Source organism: Manis javanica, chromosome 16 (assembly GCF_040802235.1).
Source record: "Manis javanica isolate MJ-LG chromosome 16, MJ_LKY, whole genome shotgun sequence".
NCBI lineage: Eukaryota > Metazoa > Chordata > Mammalia > Pholidota > Manidae > Manis > Manis javanica.
The window spans coordinates 31,778,975-31,793,839 of NC_133171.1; the positions used below are offsets into that span (position 1 = coordinate 31,778,975).

A 14,865-nucleotide genomic window follows, 5' to 3' on the forward strand; every position below is an offset into this window, starting at 1 on the left:
ATTCTCCTTTACAATTGAAAAAACACAAGTGCATAATATGAATCAACTCTTAGCAAATATGCAAGATACTGGTAAGAATTCAATGACTTCTAAGTGTTTAAATCTACAAGAAACATGCTACAGCAGGGCTTTTTTTTTTAGTTTAGTGAATGATGATTTTGTAAGCCATGATGTAGTCTGGAAAGGACATCCTGATTTCACTGAAGGATGCAGGAACTACAAGTGCTATCTGAATGAAAGGCTGCTCCGAATACCAGTATATATCTACACTGGGTCTGTCCTCAGTCTTAAGGAGATAAATCAAATTACAGGCACTGAATGGAGAAAGCAGATGCGCTACATATACACAATGGGGTATTATTTAGTCATAAGAAGAAAACAAATCCTACCATTCGCAACAACATGGATGGAGCTAGAGGGTATTATGCTCAGTGAAATAAGCCAGGCGGAGAAAGACAAGTACCAAATGATTTCACTCATGTGTGGAGTATAATAACAAAGAAAAAACTGAAGGAACAAAACAGCAGCAGACTCACAGAACCCAAGAAGGAACTAGTGGTTACCAAAGGGAAAGCAGGTGGTGAGGGTGGGTGGAAGGGAGGGAGAAGGGGATTGAGGGGCATTATGATTAGCACACATAATGTAGTGGGGGCACGGGGAAGACAAGTAGTGACTCTATAGCATCTTTCTAGGCTGATGGACAGTAACGGTAATGGGGTATATATAGGGGGGAACTGATATGGGTGAATGTAGTAACCACAATGCTGCTCATGTGAAACTTTTATAATACTGTATATCAATGATACCTTAATAAAAAAAAATTACAGTCACTGAACATTTCTTTTCAATATACCATATAAAGAAATAGATCAGAAATACAAGACTTGTTTCACATTTATGAATCACAGTCATCTATGTAAAAGGGAAACATGTTTATAAAATGAGGGAGAAAACAAACATTTCTTCATGACACTGATAATACCAGTTTTCCAAACACCATTTGAATGACTTTGGAATACATTTGCCAAGTGGTATATATAAACAATATATCTTTTATCTTGAACCTATTACATGGGAAAATACTATTTTCATTTTAAGGATAACAGGATTTTTTAATAATACTAATAACTGGTTCGCTCAAGATCAAGCATTTACCCAATATTTAATGATTTTCCTTAATGGAATTTTAAAAAAATGTTATTACAGGACAAATCTAAAAACTATACACAAACACTGCGGTTACATAAATACTTTAGTCAAAAGCATTAAAAAAATCAGAGATCTAATGGTTATCTCAAAATGAAACAATTAGTATCTTAACTTTCATGCATCTGACAGAGCACTAAAAGTAACTATCCACATTTCTTTCCTACTTTTGTAATCTTTAAGGCTACACTGATTTTTGGAGACAGCCGAATATAATGCAAGCCACTCGACTATGTCGACAAAAAAACTCATCTTTAACAACTACGGCAAACCAACCTTTAGTTCCTCACAGCAGAAAACAAAACAAAGAAGTTATTTTGTTTGCTTAGGTTACAAAATAACCACAATCTATATAGCTTTCAATGACCTGAGGAATACTGATATAGTTTCCCATCTAAGCTTCAGTCAAGACTAAGTAAAATCCTATAGAGCTAGGTATAAGCATCTGGGTAAGAACTACATCTTTTTTATTTCATAGCGAAAAGCTTAAGTAGTTTGTTAATAGCTGAATAATAAAAGTTGTCCATACAGAGTTTTCACTAGTTTACAATAAATTTTGCAACTTTCTCTTAAATCTCAAATTATTTCCAAACAAAAATTTTTTTTAATTTTTTAATGTTTTCCATTCTGCTATCTTTAGGAAAAGTAGGGCTTTTACTGAACCAAACATCCCAAAGGGCAAAAGGAACTTTGAAGCAATCAAGATAAATCCCCTACCTAATGGCACAACAAAATCTAAACAATCCTAGACAGAAAAGCTTTATTATTTTGTTTCCCCCACAAGTTCTATTACATATCTTAAAAATATACTACTGCATATATATTAATACAAACTGCTTCAGAACCAAGAAAAATAATTATAGCAAACCAATTTTTAAAAAATGAAAATTTATAAAATAACTGAGATTCTTAAATAACTTAAAAGTTTGTCAAAATAAGAGACTAACACCAGCAAATATTAATCATACCTCAAAAAAATTAAGTACTTCAATAAAGATGTTCTAAGTCTTCAATTAACAAAAGAAATGTTCACCAGAACAGAAAAGACTTCATATCAATAAAAACTTTCATATCAACAGAAATCAATTTTTAAAAAGACAGTAGGTAGTAATACTAGTATTACTAAAGGACTGGAATTTTATAAGAAGTCTAACAGGATGACACTTTTACCAATTTCCGCCAGTATAACATCCTTGAAGGTTAACTGTATTTCCACTAACAAGAATATAAGTATTTATTAAATGTTTTTCCTGAATTTGTACTAAATTGTGAAACTGTGCACACAACTAAACAGTCAAAAAGTGCTTGACAATAAAGGTAATTATATGTATTGTACTGACACAGGAACCAAAAGTAAAAAACTTGAACAATACGTACATAAAACAAAATTTTAAAAGCTTTAAAACATTTACAATACAACAAAAAATATGTTACACCTATGACACAACACAATGTATATAATTCAGAGATACCTACTGGCAAGCAATTCAAAGGACCTCAATATTAAAATCATTAAAATTAAAAGATTTTCCTGGTAGCCAGTGTTGAAGTCTTCAGGCAGAGTAATCTGACAAACTTAAGGATGAGCAGTAGGCCACCTGATTCAAACTTTAAGTATTATTATGTTAAAATATTAGATTATTATGTTAAAGTATTAGAAAATATGTTAAAACTAGAAAATATTAAAAGGAAATGAAAAACATACTGAGAAATTGTAGTGCAGAAGTCTAGAGTCGCTGAAAAACAGACCATCACTACATAAGCTACTGTGAACTACTTCAGCGAACTGTTGAGGGAAAGTCTAACAGTTGAAGGAAAGCTGATTTTCCTTTATCTAATTTCAGCTTACAGAACAGCTAATTACCCCAAAGTTTACAGTAATATTTTGCTTTATAAGAGAAAACCTACACATTTTTTCACATACTAATATATCTCTGAAGTAATTTAAGAATTAGTTTAGCTCTACAGAAAGTTACAACCTACATGTTTCAGTTACTTCAACTACAGACCCTACAGCAGTGCTGCCCAGCAGAAATGCAATGTAAGCCTCATATGTTATATTAAATTTTCAAGTAGTAACTTTAAAAGCTAAAAAGGAAACAGGCGAAATTAATTATAATTATATACAACCAAAATATCAACTCAACATGTAATCAGCATTTAAAACACTGATGAAATGTTTTACATTACTTTTCATATTGAGTCTTTGAAATCCAATATACATTTATAGCACATCTCAATTAAGACCAGACTCATTTCAAGCGATTAACAGTATAAAGGGCTAGTGGTTACTATTTTGGACAGCACAGGTCTAGAGTTCTTTCTGTCGTTTTGAGATACATGGACAAAATACCAAAAGATCTGAAATGGGTGTAGATAATATATTTAATTCGAAGGTTAGTCCCCTAGACTCCAGCAGGCCTAGAGTGACATCATGTATCAATTTGCTAGGCAATTCCTATTTGCCAGGGAGAGTCCCAATCTATTTCATTTGTCATTACATAGCTATTGACAGCACCCCTTATAATTCTGAAAAAGTGTCCCACTTTGGAAAAATTCTATGGTCACCCTAACTATATTCATAATATTATTGAAGATAATTCCACATTCCTTGGAAGAAAATTTAGTTGCAAATCGAATCTGATGCCTAGAAAAGCAGCTCTAAACTCAAAGGAAAGAACCCTAAATTCACTACCCTCATTCAAAAAAAATAAAAAAGAAAAAAAAGATGCTGCTGAAAATTTTTATTTTAAATTGCAGACTTAAAAAAAAAAAAAGAATTACCTGTTGAACAAGGCATCTGGAAATTGGGATCATTGCTATCCAAAACAGGCAAACAGAACTGGTTACTTGCAGATCCTAGCATAGGATCCTTATCGCTGAGCATGTTCTTCAGCGAGTCCTCTAAGACATTTTGACTTGTACTAAAATCCTCACAGACTTCATTCTCCAGGTTGGATCCTAGAAATAGGGCATCATCTAAGTGTTCAGTAGGAATTAAATGATTAAATGTATCAACTATATCCATGAAGACTTCTGTGTGTCTTTCAGCCCTATAGAAAGACAAAAAAAATACCATAAGAAATAAAGCTATCAATTGATAATCACCTAAAACCCAATTATTTTAATAGTTTTGAGTCTAAGAACACACTTAAGGTATTTCTGAATTGTTTTAAAAAAAACCCTCACTGTTTTTAGAATATACATTTGGACATGTAGAAAGAATCTTTACTAAATAATGTTTCTTCATCATACACGTAGAATATCATTTTACCAGAAATCCTATTAAATGTTTACTCCATTATTTTTAGGAAGAAAAAAACGATGTATATAGTCCATTAATTTGACACATTTGAAAGGATTACATGGCTTAAACCATAAAAACAGTATGTTTTCAATCTTTTTATAAATTTTATAAATTAAGAATGAGACCCTGCTTTTACAGTAAGTCCATATTAAGAGAACTGAAATCAGATCATTTAAATTGTCCCATACCTATTAAAACTGGAAAATAGTCTTGTTTTATTTACAAAGCACTTAAGTTATTTTTAAAAAGGTAAGAGAGAAAGAGAGGTTTTTTGTGGAGGTAGGGGGAAAAGGTAATATAGGGAGACAAGTTTTTTTGTGTGGGTAAGGGAGAAAACTGCTAAACTTTTAACTAAACCCAACAAATCAAAAAAAAAAAAAAAACTATGCACACACAGGCACAAAAGTGCACATACACACATTTTAGTGGGAGGATCTCTTTTGGAATGAGAAAAATGACAAGAAAACTATGTATAAGAGATTTAAATTTATTTCAGTTAGTTTTGTGATGTCTATAAAGGTAACAAGCTAGTCTCCTATTTGAACCATACCTGTGTACTAGGTATAGCTCAGCAAAGGTCATCCCATGCTCTAGAGAGGCCTCAATCATCAAAACTTGAATTATTTTCAATAAAGGTTTCAAAAAAAACTGAACCAATGTATTTTGGGAGGCTGGAGGGGAGGAGAGTCAACCAAAAAAAATCTACTTATATTCAGTTAGCTAGAAAATTTGGCCAATTAACTCAGAACATCTTAGGTTCCAAAATTTCAAAGATTTTTAGATTAGCTCCAATCTTCCAAAATTTCCTCACTGTCCTTGAACTCTTCCTCCTATAAAGATGGGGAAGAGCAAGTTCAAAGATGCTCAACAATGTACAGGGTGTATATTATACATTGCTGAACACTTTACCTGCATTTAATTCACTGACTCCCAGAAATAACAATAAATAGGCTGTATTTACAGACAAAATAACTTAATAATTTTCTTTTACAAAAAAAAGAACATTTAAATAATTTAAATACCTTCCCCCTCAAAGTCACAAAACAGACAAGGTTCAAACCCAGGTTTCAAGGCTCCACAGACCAAGGCCAAAACACAACCTCTCACACTGAGCTACAGAGCTAGAAGTTGATGAGATTTAACTCACTGAAGGCTCTTCTTCAATAACAATCTCCCAAAACTTTTCCAAAAGATCAGTGGTTCCTTGGGGTCTTGGATAAGAGACAGACTGCAAAGGAACCAGAAGATACTTTGGCGGATGACGACAACGTCCTAAATCTTGGTTGTAGTGATAGTTTCACGAGTGTATCTATCCACCAAAATCTGTTCCTTTTAAATGGATGCAGTTTACTGTTAACTCAAATTTAAAATTTTTAAAAAGAAAATGTCTGCTCTCACAAAAGTTAACCCTCTTCTAAACAAAAGGATTTCAGTATCTCTTCTGAAATTTTGCATTTTATCTATATTGAAATAGTAATAAAGCACTGAAATAACAAAATGCTATCTGACTGACTTGGTTATTTCAAGGATCAATTATCATACATCACCAATACTTCCACTAATATGATTTTAGATTACAAATAAATTTTAGTATAACAAGTTTCTGGTAATTAAAAGTTACAAAAATGTTACTTAAATGTTTACAAAATTAAGTAGCGAGACTATCAACAAATCTGTTTATCTGACTGTGCTGGAATCAGAAGTCTACCACAGGCCAAAAACTACCTTCTCTTCAGAGTTGCATCGCAGTTAGTATTCCTCCTTCCTCAGATGAATTAAAAGGAAAAAAAAGCAATTCCAGCTCTAGAAACAAAATGGTTAACTTTACTTAGAAAAATGGTATGCTGACTATACTGAAAATGTACTCAGTCCCATAAAACATGAGTGGTATTCTACAAACTTCACCTAAGGTCAGTCAGTCCTGTTGCACCAACTACACTGGCTGTGTGCTTTCAAGTGGTGGGGACATTCAGAACATTGAGAAGTTACAGTGGCACAGCTCAAAATCACAAACCTGTAAGGAAAACCAGCCCATTTTAAATAGTGATCTAAATAAGCAATATATGTTTTCCAAAAATACTGCTTCTAGTGAGCCATCCCAAAACTACTTTACTAAATAAAGTGCCTTCAGAGCCTGTGGCATCTTTTTTAATCTCAAGAGCAGATAATACTTACTCTGTAAAGACCACCAAAAAATTACAAAATTAAAGCATACTGTAACGAGTGACCCGAACTTTGCAGTGGTTTTTTTTTTTTTTTTTGGTCAAAACTAGTATCACTTATAAATTTTCCTGGATTTAAATAAGCATATCAGAGAAAAGACCTCAAAGCACACCATGGTCAAATACTGAGAAAGGATAGTATACAAAGTTACATTTCTTCAACAATACCTTTAATTTATTCAACAAATGTTTACTATGCAGCTACTACTGTGTGACACACTTGAATATGCCAATGAGACGGGGAATTCTCCAAAAAAGAATAGCGAATTGTAGAAATAAAAAAGGACAGTAGTGGAAAAACTGGTGAAATCAGAATAAAGTCTGATATTTAGGTAATACTAACATACTGATGTTATCTCTAGTTCAGATAAAAGCACTAGCATTATGTCGGATTAACAATCAAGGAAACTGGGTGAAGGGAATATCACAATTCTATACTGTTTCATTTTTTTCTATATAACTAAAATTATTCCAAAATAAAGTTTTCAAAAAATAAGCACTTATCTAAAATACCCTGACCCACCTAGTAATGTGGATAAACAAAGACAATCAGATCTAATTAACCTGAAAAATTATGAGCTCATTCAGTATTTGTTAGACTGCTTGATTTAATAAATAGTTTCTTACACTAAAATTTTACTTAAATGCTTCCTTATATTTGGGATTATAAATTCAGTTATTAAAATATAAGACTATCTAGAGTGTATTTTAGGTGGCTAATGATATGAAAACATCCAATTAGATTGATATTAATAATTTGAGAATACATATGTGCTAAAATCAGAAATTATTTCTGGGTTTACAGTCACACCTCATGTTTACAGACAATAAAATGTATCCAGGTAAGTCAGGGAATTAGCTAATCCACTTAATTCAAAATTGCTCATTTGTTCACATATTTATTAAATATCTAGTATAAAGTATTACCATAGGTACCAGTGAAACGAACCCCCGTCTAAAATTTAAGGAACTCACAATCCAAATCAGAGTACAGACATACAAATAAAAACAACACATAAACATCACAACAAAAGATGAAGTGTCCTACTGGAGGGCTGCAGACAGTATCACAGAGGAAGGTGAAATTCATGAGGACAAGGAAGTCGAAGCAGGTGAAGTGTGAGCTGGATCGTAAAGGTTCAAAGGATACTCCAGGCAAAGAGAACAACATGTGCTAGTGATGAACAGCTGAGTTTGGTCTTAATCAACTATTTGGAAAAACTCAGAATACAGTAAAAAATAAGTATTAGTCCACTGCTACCATCAATTCACATATATTTACTTAGGGCTTTAACACAGTAAATAAATTTGAATCCATTTATTTTGCATACAGTAAGTTTAACTTTTTCATACCTTTGACGTAATTCTAAGGCAGCAATTCATACCTTTGACCTGATTCTTCCTCAACTGAAGCCCTTGTATAATGCCTACATGACTACCTGGTTACTACAAAGTGATGGCAGGCGGCAGGACCCTGTAGTTTGTCCTCAAGAGTATTTCTCTGCAGTCAATCTCTGAAGTTAATTTGCTGCATGAACCAAATAGCCAAAACTCACTTTTGTACACATTGGTGCCATAATAACAGAAGTAGGGGGTACAGATAATTAGAAGTTAATGCCAATAACAAATATCAGACTGGTTTTTTCCCCTTATTATAAAGGTCATTAGATACTAAAAACTGTTTTCCCTAAAAAAAGAAATTTCTAATTCTAATAAAGGGGATCAACAGAATGAATTCAAGATATTTTCTAAAGAAACACTATCAAAATAATCCAGACTTATATGTAACATTTTGCTGCCAGCTGATGTTTAGATGGCCTGTTCTCTGAAGAGGCTCACATCATATTCAGGGGTGAATTCTAACATTGTAGAAGAAATACTACTCATAAAAATTTTTCCATTTTAAACAAATTTGTAAACTACACCTTTATTAGTGCCTAATACAAGCGTTTTTCTATATTCAGCTGTGGATAAATGTCTGTGGAAATAAATAATCTTGGATAAAAAAAGTGTTAGTTCTAAAATTAAGAATAAAATTTAATCTAAATCTGAAGATATTTCTTACTTTAAAATGCTTGTTTCATCCGTATCTCTCAAGATAATTATACTGCAGCCAAATTTAGTTTATGCTGATGAAATAGGAATATACTGTTTTCTAAGTATTTCATGTATGAATAGAAAGCAGCAACGGCAAAAAAAAATTACATTTCTACAAAAATCCCCTTTATATTAAAAGTAACTTAAAATTGACTATCTTAACTTTTCATAAACATCTTCAAAGTAAAACTATATATCTTATCCTATTATCTCCTTTAAAAAAATAGTACATGTAAGCCTAACAATAAATCATTAAAGCTATCAAAGGCCCTAACAAGTTATCCTACGATGAAGCTGTCTCACATAATCTATATTGAGTGACACTGTGTGTGTGTGTGTGTGTGTGTGTGTGTGTGTGTGTGTGTGTGTGTGTGTGTGTGTGAGAGAGAGAGAGAGAGAGAGAGAGACAGAGACAGAGACAGAGAGAGACAGAGAGTGTGTGTGTATAAGAGGGTTTGGGGGGTAGCATGAGAGGTACGAATATATTACTAGATTATAAAATCTAGGAAGAAAAATTAGAATAATGATGGTGGGAAGGAAACGAGGGCATTTAATGCATAATGATAGATGACGGTCTCACTAACAGGGTACATGTGAGCCAAGACCTGAAATGAGGGCATGACCCACGCATAAACAGTGAACAGCAATCCAGGCCAAGACCTAAACGCAAGTCCTGGGAATGGACCTTGGTGCCTTCCAGGCCCTACATCACAATTTCAATTAAGCAGCCAATTCATCAGGCATGTTTACTATGAATGAATTTCTAATACGCAGCAGTAGTGGTAATAGCAGAAAAATAAAAGTACCAATACTAATAATGAAGATAAAACATAAAAGTTAATGGGCTCTAACTTCATGCCAGGCACTGTACTACATGCTCATACACCAGTAGTTCCCCATCAGAAGCAATTATTCCCCTCCAGGGGACATGTGGCCATGTACAAAGACTCTTTCGGTGGTCACAACTGGAGGGCATGCTGCTGCCACCTAATAAATACACTACAATGCATTAGGAAGCCCCACAATAAAGAATTATCCAGCCTAAAAATAGTACTGAGATTAAAAGATATCTGCTCTGTTTATTATTTCTCACAACAGTGCTGTAATTCAGATCATACAGAAAAAAAACCTGAAATTGGGACCAGAGAGGTTATATGACTTGCTATATAGTAACTGACAGAGCTGGGATTCAAATCTGACGACATAAAGGTCAGTTCTTAACCACCATGATATAACAACATAGGATAAATAATAGATTATTCTTTCAGGATAAAGTCAAGGAAAATGACTAAATGGTTAAACCATGTGGTATGGCATAATTCTACCAAGTACAATCCTACAAAGCAATGCAACAGGCAACCTAAGCCCAGGTTCATTGGTTAGAATATACTGGCAAGGCTTCTTAAGAAAAAGCAAGGACCATTAACTTCCTTTCTGAGTTTATCAGGTAAAAAGAATATTTAAGAATACACAGTGTGTGCTGTACTAAGAAAAAAGCAGACCTAAGAATGTAGAAAAAGAACCATCTAGTACAAGTTGAAACTGACAAAAGCAGAATTACACTAGACAACAGCAGTAAGAAAGAGTTAACTTTGAAGTTTACAACTATATTCTACTGACATTATGAGACATTAGCAGTTTGGGTTAACCACAGAAACACTGGAAGTAGCTAGCTCATCATTAAATCTATGGCCTAGGAAATAAAAGTCAAAGCTAACACATACTTAGCATATACTATATGCCAATCCCTATGCTAAGTGTATTGAATGCATTATCTCATTATTTCCTCACGTTGCTGTAAGGCAGGTGCAATTATTTCTATTTTCCAGATAAGCAAACTGAGGCCCTGACCATTACATAATTTGGCCAAGGTCACATACCCAGTATACCCAAATTGGACCCAGGCAGTGTGTCCAATTCCTGAGTCTACACTCAAACTATTATACTTTCTGCACTCTACTTGCCTAACACATATTTTTATGTTCTTAATATATCATAATGAAATCTTAAAAATACTGGAAATAAAGTGAAATGCCCTTCTTCCCCCCAAAAATCAGGAAATCTTAAGGACTTAGCTACTCTTTATACATAAAAATAAAATGGTACTACCCTCAGGGTGTATAAGCATCATTTTAGAAGTTAACAAACTTTGCAATTTTCACAGTCCAATTTTAGAATTGTTTTCATCTGTCCAATTCACACAAATTATGAATGAATTCAAACTACTAAATGTAGCCTCTCTGTACAATCCACTATGCCACTCAAAATTTTGTCTGATGAAGTTAAACTGTGCCAACAGATTAAAACTTCCGGATAATATTCTGAAGGTTTTAACAATTTTTCTTCACCCTCTCTCTTCAATGTACAAAGGATCATAGAAATGTAAATCCCCTTAACATTTAAAATGATGGAAAGTAAAGACACAATGCATGGCCATCACTGTCCAGTCTATGCATTTGACAATTCCCTATACAATGCCTTTTGGAACTCTTAAGATATCTTCCTCTTTTAACTCTGATACAATGATTTAACATCTCATGTCTCTGAATCTGGTTTCTCAACCTAGACTATGTTCTTTGAGAGTACAAATGGCATCTGTGTCTCAAATATTTTGAATCAAATCAATACTCTCAATATCTTTTCCTGTGTCATTAAAGGGCAACAATTCAAGGACATTTTTTACTGTTTTCAAAAATGCAAGTTATCATAAATGAGTAACAATTTGCCAAGTCATTTTACAGTTAAAAATAAGATGTCTATGCTTATGAAAAGATTCTCCAGGATTCTCAGACGGTGCTCCAAGAAATGAGAGAAAAAGAGCACAAGTTGTATTACAGAAAGAAAGAAATTCAGCAGTCACTTGGCAGAAAGAATCCCTGAAATGTGGATGAATGAAAATATTTACAAACCAGCACACCAAGAAATGATACTCTCTGACACTGTGTGGGGTAGTTACAGGCAATCCGCAAATCTGAGATATTGACCAATAAACCTCATTATCTCATTAAAAAACTGAAAAGATAATATGTCCAGACAAAAACTATTAAGTAGAAAAGATTTCATGAGAAACTCTGCAAAGAAAAAAAGAAAGCAAAATGTATCATAAAGGTAAACACCATACTACCATGTCAAGATAAACATTATAGACATTTTAGCACCCAAAAAGCAGAACTATATGCATAAATTCCATTTATCAGTTTTTGCTAGTATAAATCCATACTATGTAAAAATCTAAACTCAAAATGATTTGCAGTAATCTAATTGTCACTTGCTGCCTTCCACCTTTTATCAGGAAGTTTTATTAAAAAAGCTATTACACAAATCAATTATCAACCTTTCTTGATTCTAATACTCAATACAATTAAAATTTGAATAGTATGATATTAAATGATTAATATAAAGAAATTCCTTTCAATTTTTCTATCCTGAAATGTACATTTGACCAAGGCTATTTTTCAGCTACATTTACATAGACCACTTCCCTTAGTTTGATTTATCTGAATATGTGACATGAGTATACCATAGTAATCAGCTAGATAAAGTCACCTGAGTTCTATCCCAAAAGCACAGAGCGTATAACTAATTTAATGTGATAGATAAAGAAGTTCATTATCCTCCCAAAGGATGCAAAAGCAGTATAATGAATTACTTTCACGCTCTTCAAAGGACCTATAAAGCATGCAAAGAACGGGGGAAAACTGATCCCATCACTAACTCATTTGTTATCCTTTTGACTAACAAACAAATAAATAAAGCTTAAGATCTAAGGTGGTAATTCTGCATACTTAAAAAGTGGCCTACTTCAGCTGAGAAGTCTTTTTGCTGCTAAGAAATTTACTGAACTCTGTGTAGCTTAATGAGAGCAATAATAACTCCTAAAATCCCCCTTAAATTATGTTACTATCATGGGGAAATGGAGTATTTATTTTAAAATAGTAATAGTGTTGATGGTGATGACGCTGATGATGATAGAGGGAATATTCATTATCATAAAATATGGCCAGTAAACAGAAGAACTGGGGAGAAAAAGATCTAAATAGAAGTGAAGGTTAAAAATTACTATTTGAAATAATCTTTACACCTTTTGTGTGCTGGAATGAAGATAATTTCAAAAACAGAAGAGTGCTGCAAAGATTTCCCTGTTCTTTGCCTCATGTCTCTTTCCCACCACAAAAACAGACCTATGAACATTTTCACAATCTCAAACACTTCAATTATCCATAAAAAAAAAAAGAAAAAGGTAGGAAATGAATGAGTAATGGAGGCGTGATTTTGGAAGATCTCAAACCACCAGTTTAGAAAAAGGAAGACGAGTTAAAGCTCAACATAGTAACTAAATAGAACAAAGTACTTAAGTACTCCCTAAGCAATTTACTGTATCTGTTTATTATTAATGATTTGTCTTAAAACAAGGTGTTAAAGTTCGTATTTGGGGGAGGCTCTTCTATCGTTTCATTTTGAATTAACTATCTCTTCATGCAATGAAGATTAGGACTAGATAGATATTAAAGCGCTGTTGCACTTGTATTAATGACTATCCATGATCACATTCCGAGAATGATTTCTGAATAGCACCAATAACACGCATTCAAATTACCTCCAATCATAAGTCTCTAGGAAATGGCATTTAAAAACCTAAAAGTGAGAAAAGGTAATCGGACCCAGCAATACACTGCTGGGGGAAGAAGGGACACTGGACTGTGCGCGATACCAACCTTCTCTTTCTCCCTCCTCCCTGCCCCCCCGAATCAGGTGATCAGTTATTTAGCACCATTAACACACACGTACCGACAAGTGGTTCATTAAATTACACGTATTATCGGAAGGCCTGATTATACGCCTCACATTTCAAACTAAGCAAAAGGAGTCGACAGTTTAGGTCCCGAGCACAAAAGCGCGCGGTAACAGGAGAATGGAGAGAGCGCCAACTCCCCCCTCCGCAGCGGGCCCCGGCTGGGCCTCGCGCACCAGGGCCCCACGCTGTGGGCCCAGCTCCCCTGCAAGGAAGACGGCGGAAGGGCCGGGTCGGGGGCCCGCGCGCAGGGCCTTCCTGGCGGCGCCCGCCGAGCCTCGGCCTGCGCGCCCGCGCGGCGGCGGCCGTGGGACACACTCACCCCCGAGGGCCCGGGAGAGGCCGCGGCCCCTGCCTCCGCCTGGCGCCTCGCCGCCGCGGCTCCCTCCCCAGCCTGCGGTCCCAACGGCCCGTGCGGCGTAGGCGCGGCGCGGGCAGGCCGGGGCCGCTGCGCAGGAGGCGGGAGCGGGGATAGGCCGGCGGCGCGGGAGGAAGGCGCCGGAGTGCGCCGCGGGCGGGGCGGCAGGCCCGCGGAGACGCCGCGCGTGTGGAGGGGCTGAAGGAGGGGGGACGGGCCGCGGCCGGGGCCGCAACTCACCCAGCTCCGCCGGACGAGCGCTACCGCTGGCAGCGAGAGGAAGATGGAGGCCGCCGCCGCCGCCGAGGAGGAGGGGGCCCGGTGGGTGCCGCGGAGAGGGGGTACGCGCAGGACGTCGGCGTCGCTGCCACGGCCTCTTCCTCGCGGCTGCCGCTGACGACACACTGCTGGCTTCCGCGCCTCCCTCCCTACCCTCGTAGCAGCCGCCGCCGCCGCCCAAGGCCCAACGATCACTCGCCTCGTGGTGACCGGGCGGGGGCGCGAGACCCCGCAGCCATCGGCGTGCGGCGGCGGCGCGGGGACAGGAGCGGGGCCGCGTCACGTGACCCCGCTGTTTACCGTTCCGTGGGCCGCGGCCTGCGCCGCCTTTGCGCCTGCGCTCTGTGCGCCCTCCCGCGCCGCGCCTCCGCGGGGCCCCGGGCAGCAGCGCGCTGCTGCGCCTCCACGCCCCGCCCAGGCTTGCGAGGGCGCGGCGCCGCCGCAGGCCTCCGGCGTTCGGCTGGCGGGGCTGGGCCGGTGCAGCTGAGGACCGCCACTTTCTCTCCATTGTAATAAGCACTGAGCCTTCATAGTTAACGTGATATTGGTGGCTGTATCATTGCTCGGTGTGTGGTCAACAATGGTAGACGAGCGGGGAGTCGAT

At 36.7% G+C, this 14,865-nt stretch overlaps 1 protein-coding gene across 3 annotated transcripts in view; it reads right to left on the bottom strand.

The window, feature by feature from the left end:
- PHF3 (PHD finger protein 3) overlaps nt 1-14,629 on the bottom strand; it is a 71,643-nt gene extending 57,014 nt beyond the window's left edge. The window contains exons 1-2 of one of the 3 annotated variants that reach the window (XM_036998366.2): nt 14,223-14,398; nt 3,991-4,259 (exon numbers count right to left, since the gene is read on the bottom strand). In XM_036998366.2, the coding sequence (XP_036854261.2) occupies nt 3,991-4,234 (244 nt within the window). In that variant the 5' untranslated portion in view covers nt 4,235-4,259; nt 14,223-14,398. Of the gene's footprint in view, nt 1-3,990; nt 4,260-13,946; nt 14,159-14,222 lie in introns of those variants that run through there. The other 2 variants (XM_036998367.2, XM_036998365.2) reach the window with 2 other exon arrangements.
- Nucleotides 14,630-14,865: the final 236 nt, after the last annotated feature.